The sequence below is a fragment of the Eretmochelys imbricata genome, chromosome 1 (genome assembly GCF_965152235.1).
Source record: "Eretmochelys imbricata isolate rEreImb1 chromosome 1, rEreImb1.hap1, whole genome shotgun sequence".
Lineage (NCBI taxonomy): Eukaryota > Metazoa > Chordata > Testudines > Cheloniidae > Eretmochelys > Eretmochelys imbricata.
The window spans coordinates 257,623,626-257,636,659 of record NC_135572.1 but is presented as its reverse complement, the minus strand read 5'-3'; the positions used below and the strand labels follow the sequence as shown (position 1 = coordinate 257,636,659).

Here is a 13,034-nt window from a genome sequence, read left to right as displayed (position 1 = left end):
TCTGCTGGGCCTAGTGTTGGCTGCTTTTGGTGTGCGATTTGCTACCCATTATCTTCTATTTGTCTCTGCTGGGCCTTCCTGTGGCATTGAAGAACTTCCCCTTTTCCTTACAAACTCCTGACTGTGGGAGGAGGTTGAAATACTCCGTCAACAGAGGTTCTAGGTCCTCGTTGCCTTAGGCAGGCTGGGAGATACTTCTCCTCACAACATTTCCCACCACTGGCAAGCCTAGAGCAGCAGTCCCTGCTTAGGAAGTCAGGGAACCACAGTGATGTTGGAGCACAGCATCCTCCATGCACACAGCAGATACCACACAAACCTTACCCTGCTGCACTAGCCTGCACTTTAACTAGGTCCCCCTGCAACACTGGTTCAACACAACCTCACCCAGACTTACTTTGAGCAGGTTGAATTGACTCTGTGCTGAAAATGGCTGGTAGAATGGTAGAGTCATCTGTGCAAGAGCTCCTAATGTTGCTAGACCCTGGTGCAGCTGAAATGGTGTTTTAAGATATGACAAACTTTTCCTTCCTTTGGAATAAAGTTATGCCACTCTTTGAGTATCTGAGCCGAATTTGAATGATCTAAGAATGAAAGTATAAACAAAGGGGTGACTCAAGGTCTCATACTAGAACCGGAATTTATTTCATATATTTATTCACAATCTGGAAAAAGTAGGGAACCATAGGGTGCTAAAATTTGCAGATGCCACAGAATTATGAAGGTGAGTCAAGATTACCAAAGACAGTGAAGAACTGCTCAGGCACTTAACCGGGGAATAGGCAGAATGGTGGCAGATGAAATTCAGTGTTAACAAATATAAGGTAGCGCACATTGAAAGGAAAAAAATTGAACTACTCCTTGATATTGTTGAGTTATAAATTAATTGTAACCACTCAGGAGAAAGACCTGTGTGGTGGTGTTCAGGCTAAACATCTGCTGAAATGCACAGCGTTGGTCCAAAAGCAAACAAAATGGTAGGATCGGGAAGGAATGGGATGTAAAATAATTCTGCAGCTCTTCTAATACCATTATGTAAATTGATGGTACGTCCCCACTTTGAATACTGTATTCACTTCTGATCATCCCATCTCTAAAAAGTTATAGCAAAAATAGAAGGAGTTTAGAATCGGGTACCAAACATGACTGGAGGCATGGAAGGACATTCTCATGAGGGAAAACTGAAAAAGATTAGAACTGTTTAGTTTAGAGAGACCCACAAATAAGAGGGAAATGAGAGAGGTATAAAAATAATGAATGGCATAGGAGAAGATGAATCCAGTGCTCCCTTTTAACCTTTTGCCCGTTATAGTAACACGGGGATGTGAAGTGAAAGGCAATAAACTTATCCTATAAAACCAAATACACTTTAACACAACACATAGCCTGTGAAACTCATTGCCACAATTTATCTTTAAGGTCAACGGCTTAGTAAGATTAAAAAAATTATTATGCCCCTATAGATGGATAAGGAGAGTATCTCTTGTTATGTTAAATTAGATAAAAATTCATAAAGCAAACATATGCCCATACTTCAAGACATAAACCAACGTCTGACAGACAATGGTTAGGAAGAAATTTCTATGGGCAGGTTACTTCTTTACAAGGTTTCTGGCCCCCTCCTCTGAAGTAGTTGATATTGACCGCTGTGCGAGAGAGGCTACTTGACCAGATGGATCAAGACCTGATCCAGTTTGGCAATTCCTATGCTCCCAAAAATAGATATGAATTTTAGTCCTGTAAAATACAGAGGAGGTATCCAATGGCAGATAATCTGGAAGCACATGTGGAAGCTTGTTCTTTGGGGAAACAGAGGACTGCAGTGTCCAGGGCTGTCAATCTAGCTCCTTACAGGAACAGTAAATAAATAAATAAGAATGGTCGAGATGGGGAAGTTGTTGTGGATAGTGGAAGGGTGATACCTGTATTTGGCAGCGGTGGAGATGATTTTTCATGGGTGGGGAGGCTTCTGGATAACATTCTATGTCTTCCCTGATGTAGGGAGTTAGTGGATGGGATTTCAAGTTCAGACAGTGAGAGATTGAACTCTCATTAGTGACCAGGGAGGCTTCATTCATAACATGCAGGCAGACTGGGAGAGGCAGATGGCTTTGAATGCAGGATTTACATAGTAATGAGATTCAGGTCATCCTAGCTGTCTTCTTTCTCTCTCTCTGCATTTTTGTCTGGGTGTCATCCACTGTGGAAGGAATGAAGAAGCGGACAAGGAAGGGAGGGGAATATAGATGAAGATCTGGAAATTAACCCTTTGCCATTCTCCTGACTGGCGCTGTAATACTGGAATAAAAAGTTGGCAGTGACAGGCATACTAATGCAAAGAAATGGTGGGTATAAAAGCTTATAGCAATCACAAAAGAAAATAGGAGCGCTGATGCGGGATGATTGTTGTTTTTTTTTTTTTTAACTCAGACCTATAGTGTACTCTGTGTGGGGATGGCAGAATCAGCCCAGGCTTAAGGTGCCTTAATTTTCAGATTCTGGGTTGCTGGGTTTGGAGCCAAGTTTTTGTTTTTATTGCTGCAAGTCAGCCCAGTGTTGAAGAGGGTTTTGTGCTGAGATTGGGGTATGGGCTCTCATTGGTGTGTCTTTGCTTGTTTCTTAAATAAAGAAAACCTCCCCCGTTTTGCACAGCTCCTCTCTGAAGTTATGTCTCTTCATGAGTAAGCAGTGGCGTTTGCTGGAAAACAATATGTTTTCAATTGCAATTAGCAGGTCTGAATCTCCTGCTGGCATTGGTTGCTATCTCAATGAAAAATGACATACTTCAGGAGACAGTATGGTGGTTGGAGAAGGGGTTTGGGAGTCAGGACTCCTGGATTCTAATTCTCACTCTAATATGGACTGAGGCAATTGATCAATATTGCCAACACAAGCATTTGAAAACCGTGGATCAGTCCCCTACCCCCCCATTATGAGATTAGTTTAAAAATCATGATACTTTAAAAATAATACATTTGGGGAGCTTTATTTTTCTGATGGTGTTTGAGCCTTTAGGGTTCATGTTTTCAAGCTTTTCTCTGTAGGAAAGGAAAGTTGAGAATCTAATATAATCACCTGACTCCAGAAGCTGGGGCTTTAAGGAAACATCAAGTAGTGTGATACTCAGGATAAAATTGTGAGACTCACAATAAAAATCACAAGAGTTGACAACACTATGTCTGTTCCTCAGTTTCCCCATCTGTAAATGGGGATAATGATATTTATCTACTTCACAGGGGTACTGAGGCATCATAGGGGTGATGAGTTTTCATTGTTTATAAAGGGTTTTGAAGCTCTTGGACTAAAGTTGCTAGGAAAATGAAAGTATTTTTTGGGACACTAGTGTTCTGTGGAAGCACAATCTAAGTTTTTAAAATGGTCTCAATTTTAATGTTGGAAGTCTGTGTTTTAAAAACGGGAAGAAAAGCATTTCCCCTGTTGTATGGGTGTCTCTGCTAGTGGTGACCTGAATGGACCAAAGCTTTGCAGATAGTAGAGGGCTTTTGTTCTTAAGCACTTCATTAAGTTAATCATTAAATACATGCATCCGATGAAGTGAGCTGTAGCTCAGGAAAGCTTATGCTCAAATAAATTGGTCAGTCTCTAAGGTGCCACAAGTACTCCTTTTCTTTTTGCGAATACAGACTAACACGGCTGTTACTCTGAAACCGTACAGTATCAAGCAGGCTCAGGTAAGAGACTTCAGTGCCTCCTTTACATTTCCTAAGCAGAGCTAATGCTAAAATATACTGCTCAGAAGTCTGCTTTGCTTCAGCTGGCGTCTGTTGAAACAAACCAGTCATATTTGGAGAGACAGATAAGGGGACCCTAAATATCCCCTTTCTCCCTTCCCTAGCTGAAAGCAGATGGAAAATGTGGCCTGTGCCTACAACACAACCTTGGGAGCCAGGATTCCTGTGTTCTTTTCCTGGCGTTGCCTATAACTCCATGTAGCCATGGTGGTGTTGTGTTATTTCTCTGTTCTACAGTACATTCATCTGTAAAATAAGAGCAACAATGCTTTTGTACCTTACAGGACTGTTGTAAAGCTTAATTAAATATGAATATTTATAAATCACTTTGAGTTTTATACATGGACTGCCGTATGTAAAAGAGAATCAGCATTATGCCATGACGAGGGCACTGGACCGGGCATTGGGAGACCTGGGTTCTATTCCCAGCTGCAGCACCTTGGGCGAGTCACTTCACCACTGTGCCTCAATGTCCCATCTGTAAAATGGGGATAGTGATACTTATCTCTTTTGTTAAGAAAATTCACATCTATAGATGAAAAGTGAAATATAAGAGCTCAGTATATGGTGTTATAGGAGTGTCCTACAAAGGTGATGTCTATATGTGTGTTAGGAGTTGGTTAACAGATAAGGTGCCAGAAGACAGCACTCTCGAATATATACCATGGTTCCTGGGCTTTATGGGACCAATAAAACTTGTTGTTCACTGCAAATAGCTTCTTGAGGGTTGCTGATTACATGGAATTCTAAACAAATGACAGTGTGTGTTTTACAATGGTTAATGCTTTCTCATCTGTTCTTTTGCAGAGCCCCTGAAATCATCCTTGGTTTACCATTCTGTGAAGCAATTGACATGTGGTCTCTGGGATGTGTTATTGCAGAGCTGTTCTTGGGCTGGCCTTTATACCCAGGAGCTTCAGAGTACGATCAGGTTGGTATGGATGCTGCACTTGCTGTTAACAGAAACACAGAAACTTTCTTCTTTCTTGTGTCAGAAGGGACAGACTGTTAACTTTCTATTCTTTGCTGATGGAAGATATGTGTGTTTGATTTTTAATATCCTAAGACTACTTTTTCATCCACCTGTAGCGTTCTAGGTAACCAATAAGATATTTAGTACTGTGCCTTTAAGAACTGACTGCCTAAGTGAACTGTCAATCAAGAGTATAAGATCCTGTTGACTAGAAAGCTCTGTAGATGATCTCTAATCACTGAACAGAGCTGCCATCCTTACTCTGCTTAACAGCAAGTATTAAATGAAGATTTATTTGTTATAAGAAATTGTATGAACTCAGCTGCTTTTTATAATCCCTTAATGAGGACGTATATTAAAATCAATGAAAAGAAAGAGAATGGTCTTTGGGGCAGATCCTCAGCTGCTGTCAACTGTCATAGCTCCATTGAATTCAACTGAGCTGTGATAATTAAAGCTAACTGAAGATCAGCCCCATAGACTTTAATGTTCCTCTCCTATCTCTGTAACAGGAGATGCAGCAACCTCTACAGTTCAGGTTAGATAACAGTTTCTGTTCTAACCACCTTTTTTCAGTTGCTCATTCCTTTCTGAAACCGGGGGCTTGGGCTCTGTCTGAAAGTGATCTTTTTGGGGAAAGCCTAAGGGAAAAGGAGAGTGATGAAAAGAAATATAGTACACTTTTTCCATTATGAGAACATTCCTGAGAGTTTTCTTTTTTAATAGTATTTCAGCCACGGCTTTAAAAGTGAAATCTGGCATGGAAATAGCCCTCACTGAGATTCAGTGCCTTTAGCTGTTCCAGCGGAAATCGGTTTTGTGCCTTTGAAAATCACATACTGAGCATGAGCAGTAGACTCCCCTCCAGAGATAAACTGAGAAAGTGCACAGTTGAGGAAGGACTCCTCACACGACTGTATACGGTTGACTTATAGTAGTTCAAAGTCTGCTCTAGTCAAGTATATTGTGGGCTCCTGTGGAGCTTGTCCAATGGGCTGGCACGGAAACTGAGTCTTTGCCTCAGGCTATGTGGATTTGTAAGGTAGGTAGTGGGCTGAAGAGGGGCTATTGAAGTTTGTAAAGTGTGCAGGAGGGAGCCTTGCTTGGATGTACCGAAGGAGCTCCACAGCAAGGGCGGGCACTTCGTATGGACGAGGGCCAGCAGCGTTTTGAGGTCCTCAAGACTGAAGCTGCTTCTTATGATTTTTTTTCATTTCTTTCCATCTTTTCTTTGAAAAATACCGAGCGTTTTGTCTGTGGCATTTCCTGCATTAGAAGGACATTAAGTTTTCAAAGTGAAGCAATCAAGAAGTCAGGAAATGCTGAAGTTAAGGGTTCATATGCCATCCTATGTCAACATTATGTCAACATTTAATTACATGCTCACATACTTTTTCTCTACTAAATGAAAAAAAGAATTCTCCACTCTTAGACACGTATGTGTAACATCCATGGTTCTGTGTATGCCAGCTAGGCAGAGTCCGTGAAAGTCATTGACATGACAAATGCAGTAAGCGATATAAACTCTGTAGATTTAGTACACGACACAGAATGATGGTGTACATTTGCTTCAATACATAGGCTGCTTTGGTTCACCGATATTGGCTTCATCTGCTTTATCCTCTGAGCTGCTCCAAAAAAATAAAAGAAGTCCCAAGTTATTGAAATTACATACCTTATAGAGACGAGAACTTACCATGAAAAGCTCTAAGTCAATAAAAACACACCATCTTTTACCTTTAAAGTCTGAAGATAAAGGGAGAAATTCCCACAGACTTTAGAAGCTAAAGGAAGAATGTTTTATAGACTTCCAGGGTAAATGCCCTGAGACATTAATGATAAAGGTGGAAATGCCATTAAAGTTTATGGGAATTCTCTTTCTTTCATTCCTTTTAGTATATCCTTGATAAAGCCCAACTTGACACCACCCTTTTCTCTCTTTCTTTGTTCCATTGTTTTAAATGCCTCCTGCCCTCCTGAAAGGAAGACCACCACATATCTTCACCAGATGAACAGTGACCTCTCATCCTTCTCTTACAGATTCGCTATATTTCACAGACACAGGGCTTACCAGCAGAGTATTTGTTAAGTTCAGGGACAAAGACAACAAGATTTTTCAACAGGGATACAGATTCACCGTATCCATTGTGGAGGCTAAAGGTAGGAAGATATTTCCTTGTTTCCTTCATCTTGCAATCGTAGACTGGAAGTAAGGCAACATTCTGTTAAGTCCGAGTGTGGGTCTCATCTCTTTGCAATGCATTGAGATGCTTCCCAAAACTGAGATGTTGGGATGGGTATGAGCTGAGGTAAAACTGTTGTAACTAAAAGTAGGCAGCCCTTGGCTGGCCAATGGCTTTGCAATTAGTGCCTGGCACTGCATTGTAGAAGCTTAAAGTCCAAAGTGAACCTTAAAATCTCTCCAATCAGGAGCTGCCCAACCTGGGGATATTGCGGATGGGACTATTTTAGTTTAACTAAGGGCATATCTGCACTGCAAAGTAAAAACCCACAGCAGCAAGTCTCAAATGATGGGTCCACTGACTTGGGCTTATGCTCTGGGGCTAAAAATACCAGTGTAGATGTTCCCACTTGGACTGGAGACCAGGCTCTGAAACCCGGTGAAGGGGGAGGGTCTCAGAACCTGGGTGCACGAGCGCGAACATTTACGCTGCTATTTTTAGCCCAGTAGCGCAAACCCCATGAGTCCGAGTCAGCTAACCCAGGCTCTGAGGCTCATTGCCTCAGGTGCTTTTTATTGCAGTGTAGACTTACCCTTAGAGAGAGAAGTACTAGCCTATCAATTTAGGGTTGTTGTTTATATCTTCCCTATCTATGGCTGATAGTTGTAGTTGATGAAGTGATGTTTAATTTAACCTGCCCCTGGGTGGAATTTGTTTTTAATACCTGTCTAGTTAACACACACATTTCCATTTTAAAATTAAAATAGATGATGGTACAAAAAATTGTTCCTGGATCCGTGATAGCAACATGTTCGGCTGCACTGTGTCTGGTGTTGTCAACAGTGAGCCCTTTAGCTTAACAATGATTGGGACTATCTTAGTCAGGAAAGCACTCTGGGATTCTTTAGGCATGAGAGGTGCTATATAAATGTGTTTGGCTACTATTTTGGTTACTAGTTCGGGGAAGAGACAGGTGGCTTTGTCCATGGTGTAGTTTGGGGAGGGGGGCCTGGGGAGCGTTGCCCCCCAAAACTGCAAGCCTCGGGTAGGCATGGAACTTTCCCCCCATGCGCAGCCTCATTGGCCTGACTGGAGCTGCCCCCTTCCCCCAAAATACAGAAGTCAAACCATGCCTATGGCTTTGTATAGAGATGGACTTTGAGGTATCCATCGGAGCTGGCATATTACCCTACATAGATGCAAGGGCCACTCAGGTAACTGCCTTTCCCCTGTCTTGAGCAGACACCAGATGATCATGAGGCAGAGACGGGGATTAAGTCGAAGGAAGCAAGGAAGTACATTTTCAACTGTTTGGATGATATGGCACAGGTAAGAATGTTGGTGAGTAACTAGCGAGATCTCTCCTTGTGCTTCTGAGCAAGGCAAACAAATGGGGCCCGACATCACTTCTGCATATATGCTGCTTTGGGCAAACCCCTGAGAAACACCAGGTCTACACCAATCCAGCCAACTCCCAGTTATCATGTGTTGGATCCCTCTAGAAAAGACCAGATATATAGTCATAAAAGTGACATAAAGCAGAGTGGTTGAGTAACTAGGAGTTTCACACGTACCAGGTTCTATTCCTAGCTCTGCCACTAACTTCCTACGTGACCTCGGGTGAGTCACTTAACTTCTCTATGCCTCAGGTTCCCCAGTCTGTAAAATAAGGAGGATGTTTACCCACTTTGTAAAGCACTTTGCTACCTGTAAAGGAAAAGTGTTTATTACTATTATCTATTTGTTTTGTTATTGTAATAGTGAACTTGGTATGAGGCTACTAAAGTTAATGCTAACAAAATGACCCATGACATTTTTGATCCAGAGTTTGTGTAAGATCATTCTTGATATTTTAGCTTCATTAGCTAAAGTGTAGAAAGAGAGGCTTGAGATCAGGAAAGATTTTAATATGAAGGCTTTTCCTGGTATCTGATATATAAATAGTGATGTTCCCCATAAACTTACCAAGATCTTTTTTGTTTGTGGTTTTTTGTTGTTGTTGTCATTGCAGGACACACAATTAAATAGTCTAATTGTATAGTGCTTTATTTGATACATAATGATTGTCAGAGCTTGTCTATTACCACACAGAAGCAGTTCAAAAGCTGCAAAGGGTGACTAAGATCTTCAGTAGCCATTGACCCAAATAAGCTAGATACTTAACAGCCTGTGTAGAGATTTGTCTTGCACTAGCCTGATGGTGATTTGATTTGCCAGTTCAGATTCTTCCTTGTGACCTCAACAGCTACTCTTCCAGAGACAGAAACCTGGTGGAGTCAGGAGAGAGAAAATAATCTGCTGGAGACCTGACTGCTTCTCCCTTCTAACTGTTGTCCCTTCTCTTCCAGGTGAATATGACAACAGATTTAGAAGGAAGCGATATGTTGGTGGAAAAGGCAGACCGGCGGGAGTTTATAGATCTGTTAAAGAAGATGTTGACTATAGATGCGGATAAGAGGATAACTCCGATCGAAACTCTGAACCACCCCTTTGTCACCATGACGCACTTGCTTGATTTCCCCCATAGCACACAGTACGCTTCCTTCTCTCTGCCTTGGGCTGGGTTTTCAGAGAGAAAAAGCAGATGAAGAGGATGGGAGGGGAGACTGGGCTGTAGGGTGGACATTTGGGTTGATAAAAGGGCTTGGCAACGGTATTTTAAAGGCACACCATTAAGGAGTTTAGGCCCAAAGATTTTAATTTTTGTTTAAAAAACAAAACAAAAACAAAAAACCTAATATGAATAAGAAATGTGTTGCTGATGCACGGCATTCAAAAGACTGCAGAATGTATTACGTTCATTGTGTAAATATTCAATAATTACACACATTCATATTAAAATACAGAAAAAAATATATGCAAGTAGTATCAACTCAACTTATGCATGTGGCAGAGGAATCATAGTCCAGGGGTTGGTGCTGTGGTTCTCAACATTATCCACAGTGGACTCCACCCCCTCCTCCCAGAAACCCTTTCCCATCCAGCTGGAGTCTGGTCGGGACTATTCTCTGTTTAACAGTCTGGAAAGAGGGCAGAGTGGTCATAACCCCAACACTCATTTTCAGCCCCCTTGTTGAGGATTCCTGACTTAGAGCAAGAAACTGGAAACAAGAAATCTCAGTTCTGCGCCCAGCTGTCTCTCAGACTTGCTATGTGACCTTGAACAAGTCACTTGAACCTCAGTTTCCACATCTGTAGAATAGAGAAATACTCCCTGGCCTGACGGGGATGTTGTAAGGCATGGTTCATTAGGGCCTGATTCTCATTAGAATAAGGCCTGAACAGCACTATACACTAGCCTGGGACTTTGGAGACCTGGGTGCAGTTCCCTGCACCACTATCGACTTCCTGTGTGACCCTGGACAAATCACTTAGGACCAAATTTTTAAAGATATTTAGATGAAGATAGGTGTGCAGTGGGATTTTTAAAAGTGTCTAGCTGCCTAACTCATTGATTTCAAAGTGAGTTAGGCACCCGGTTTTGAAAACCCCAGTAGGTGCATATCTGCATCAGCACGTACCTACAAACCTTTAATAATCTAGCTCTTAGACTGTCTGAGCCTCAGCTCCTCGTTTGTGACTGAGGGATAATAGCACTGCCATAACTCACAGGGCTGGTGTGAGGACGAATACATTAGAAATTGTGAGGTGCTCAGACACTGTGGGCCATATAAGTTCCATAGATAGATAAATAGATACTGAGGTGATGAATGCAATATGAACACAAGATAATTGCTGTAAACAGAGAGAAAATAAACTCTACTTTCGTTTAAAGCTGTTCATAAATAAGTCAGTGTTTTATGAAAATATTGAAATAATATACAAAAATCTACTTTTATATTTGCAATCACGTGCTCTCATTTGCGACAATTCTTTCTACATGTGCAGTAACTGCTTAAAATTTTAGAGACTCAGGGCCCAGTCCATTGCCTTTCGGAATCATTCCATGGATCAGGGCCTCATTTCTGAAGTTCTTACCCTTGCCCTCCTTGGGCAAAATTCCTAGCAGTTCTTATTCAGGAATAACTCAGTGGAAATTTTTGTATGAGTTAGATCTTCAGGATCGGGCCTCTAGATGCTAAACATCCTGCCAGCTCAGTGTGCAACCTCATTCTTCCTCAATTGGAAATGTTGATTGGTCAGAACTGCAACAAGCTCTAAACAATGTGGGTTGGCTGATTTGAAGTCCGGCCTGTGATTGTCCTGAGAATAGGAACTTCAAAGCCTCCAGGATTGCTGGGGACTGTAATTGCTCTTGAAAGTAAATCAGGAAACAGATGCAAATGTAGAGAAGACATAGTTGCTGGAAGCAGTTTTACTATGACATGCTTCAGAGAAAGACTACAAGTCTCAAGAACCCTTGAGGCTTTGTACTTGTTAGTCCCAAAGCAGCAGCAAAGTGAGTCCAGTGTCCAGCTTTGCATCTTCTGATTGCATGGATATTAAACTGTGGGAAAGGCCAGTCTTTCTGACTTGTTTGGTCACCTTTCCATGCATGTTTTTGCATACACAGTATATTATTGCACTAACTTACAGGGAGCAGGTTATATTTTTGTAGTACTCTTTTGTAACGTGCAATGGTAGTATCATGTGAAGTATAAGTATGCTGTTTTCAGTGTTTTACTATAAAGTTTTTTGAAAAATAGTTGTTAATTGCTAAAACCTACAAAAAAAAAATCCATGCAATAGCATTCTACATTTGCCACATAGATATTTTGACTTTTACACAGATTTCTAAATATTTTACAGATTACTTGTATTTCATAGATTTTAAAAATATGTACATAATGAAAGTATATACATATTCTCTTACATCTGATTCAACATTGAGTAATTATTGAACAGATATAATCATAGCCAAATAGCTATTGAGCTTTTGAGAGGAAGCAAAGTCTCTTCATTAAGGGACAGGACTGGGTGGTCAAGAGTTCGGGAGTCTATTCCTGACTATTCCTGTGTGGTCACGGGCACGTTTCTTTAAATGGACACTATCACCTTAAAAATAAAGTATCATAAATAAACTATCGTCTTTATCTGTGTTACTGATAACAGCTGAGATTGTTGAAAGTGAAATAATTTTACAAATTCAAGCCTGATGCGCATTACTTAGTTAAAAAAATTTCTCTCCATTTAGCAAATGAAAATCAAGGAAATGAGTTTCATTTTTGTTTTCTTTATAGTCAGTCTCACTGTCAGGTTCTTAGTTTCAGGTTTGGGTATAAAACACTGGGAGAAATATTGGATGAAAAATAACCATTTGAATTGGATTTTAAAACAATATTGAAAAGTACCTGATTATGGACAATGTTTAGCTGGTTGGTAAGGGTCATGGTCAGGTCGGTACATTTTGCCCATACTTAAATTGATAGTGTCCCTTTAACCTCTCTGTGCCTTCGTTTCCACAGCTGTAACAATGAAATAATAATAGTACTTACCTACCTCATAAGGACTGTGCTGTAGTAGGGCAGCAGTGTTTTATATACTATATTGCGCGGTCAGTATATTGCTGCATTCTGAGGATACAAAATATTTTTCAATACTTCCATTGCCATGTAATATATATGTGTGTGTATTTAATAAGTAGGGTTTTTTTGGTAGTGTGGAGGGATTGTGGGGGAGAGGATTTAAACATTCCCCCACTGTTGGTTCGCAGGCTGGGACAACCTCAAGGCCCGATCATACAAGGTGTTGAGCATTCTAGCCCTGATTCAGTAAAGTCCTTAAGCCATATAACTTCAAAGGGACTGCTCATATGCTTAAAGTTAAGCACATGCGTAGGTGCTATACTGGAGTGGGGCCAATGTGTTGAGCATCTTGCAGGATTGAGCTCAAATGACCAACACTTTTTAAAGTGCTGAGCAAGATTTCAGATGTCTCATTGACCACACACAGCAAAATCTTCCTCCTAAGAAGGAAAGACTTTTAAAACTGCCTTAAAGAGCATCCCAAATGAGCCAAGACTATCTGGCCCTTCTCCCCATTCTCTGTCACATTACAAAAGAAGACCCACTATTTCTTGGTCTGATTTTTCTTCCCCTCCTGTCTGACTGCTGACAGCTTTGGCTGCTGACTATAACTTACGCTGCAGGACTGAGGCTGGGTGGTACACTCAAGAATCCTAAGCCA

General features: G+C 41.1%; 1 protein-coding gene across 1 annotated transcript in view; it reads left to right on the top strand.

The window, feature by feature from the left end:
* HIPK2 (homeodomain interacting protein kinase 2) overlaps nucleotides 1-13,034 on the top strand; it is a 178,258-nt gene that overhangs the window by 125,991 nt on the left and 39,233 nt on the right. The window contains exons 3-6 of the mRNA XM_077807538.1: nucleotides 4,560-4,683; nucleotides 6,766-6,885; nucleotides 8,151-8,237; nucleotides 9,257-9,441. Of these exons, the coding sequence (XP_077663664.1) occupies nucleotides 4,560-4,683; nucleotides 6,766-6,885; nucleotides 8,151-8,237; nucleotides 9,257-9,441 (516 nt within the window). The remainder of the gene's footprint in view (nucleotides 1-4,559; nucleotides 4,684-6,765; nucleotides 6,886-8,150; nucleotides 8,238-9,256; nucleotides 9,442-13,034) is intronic.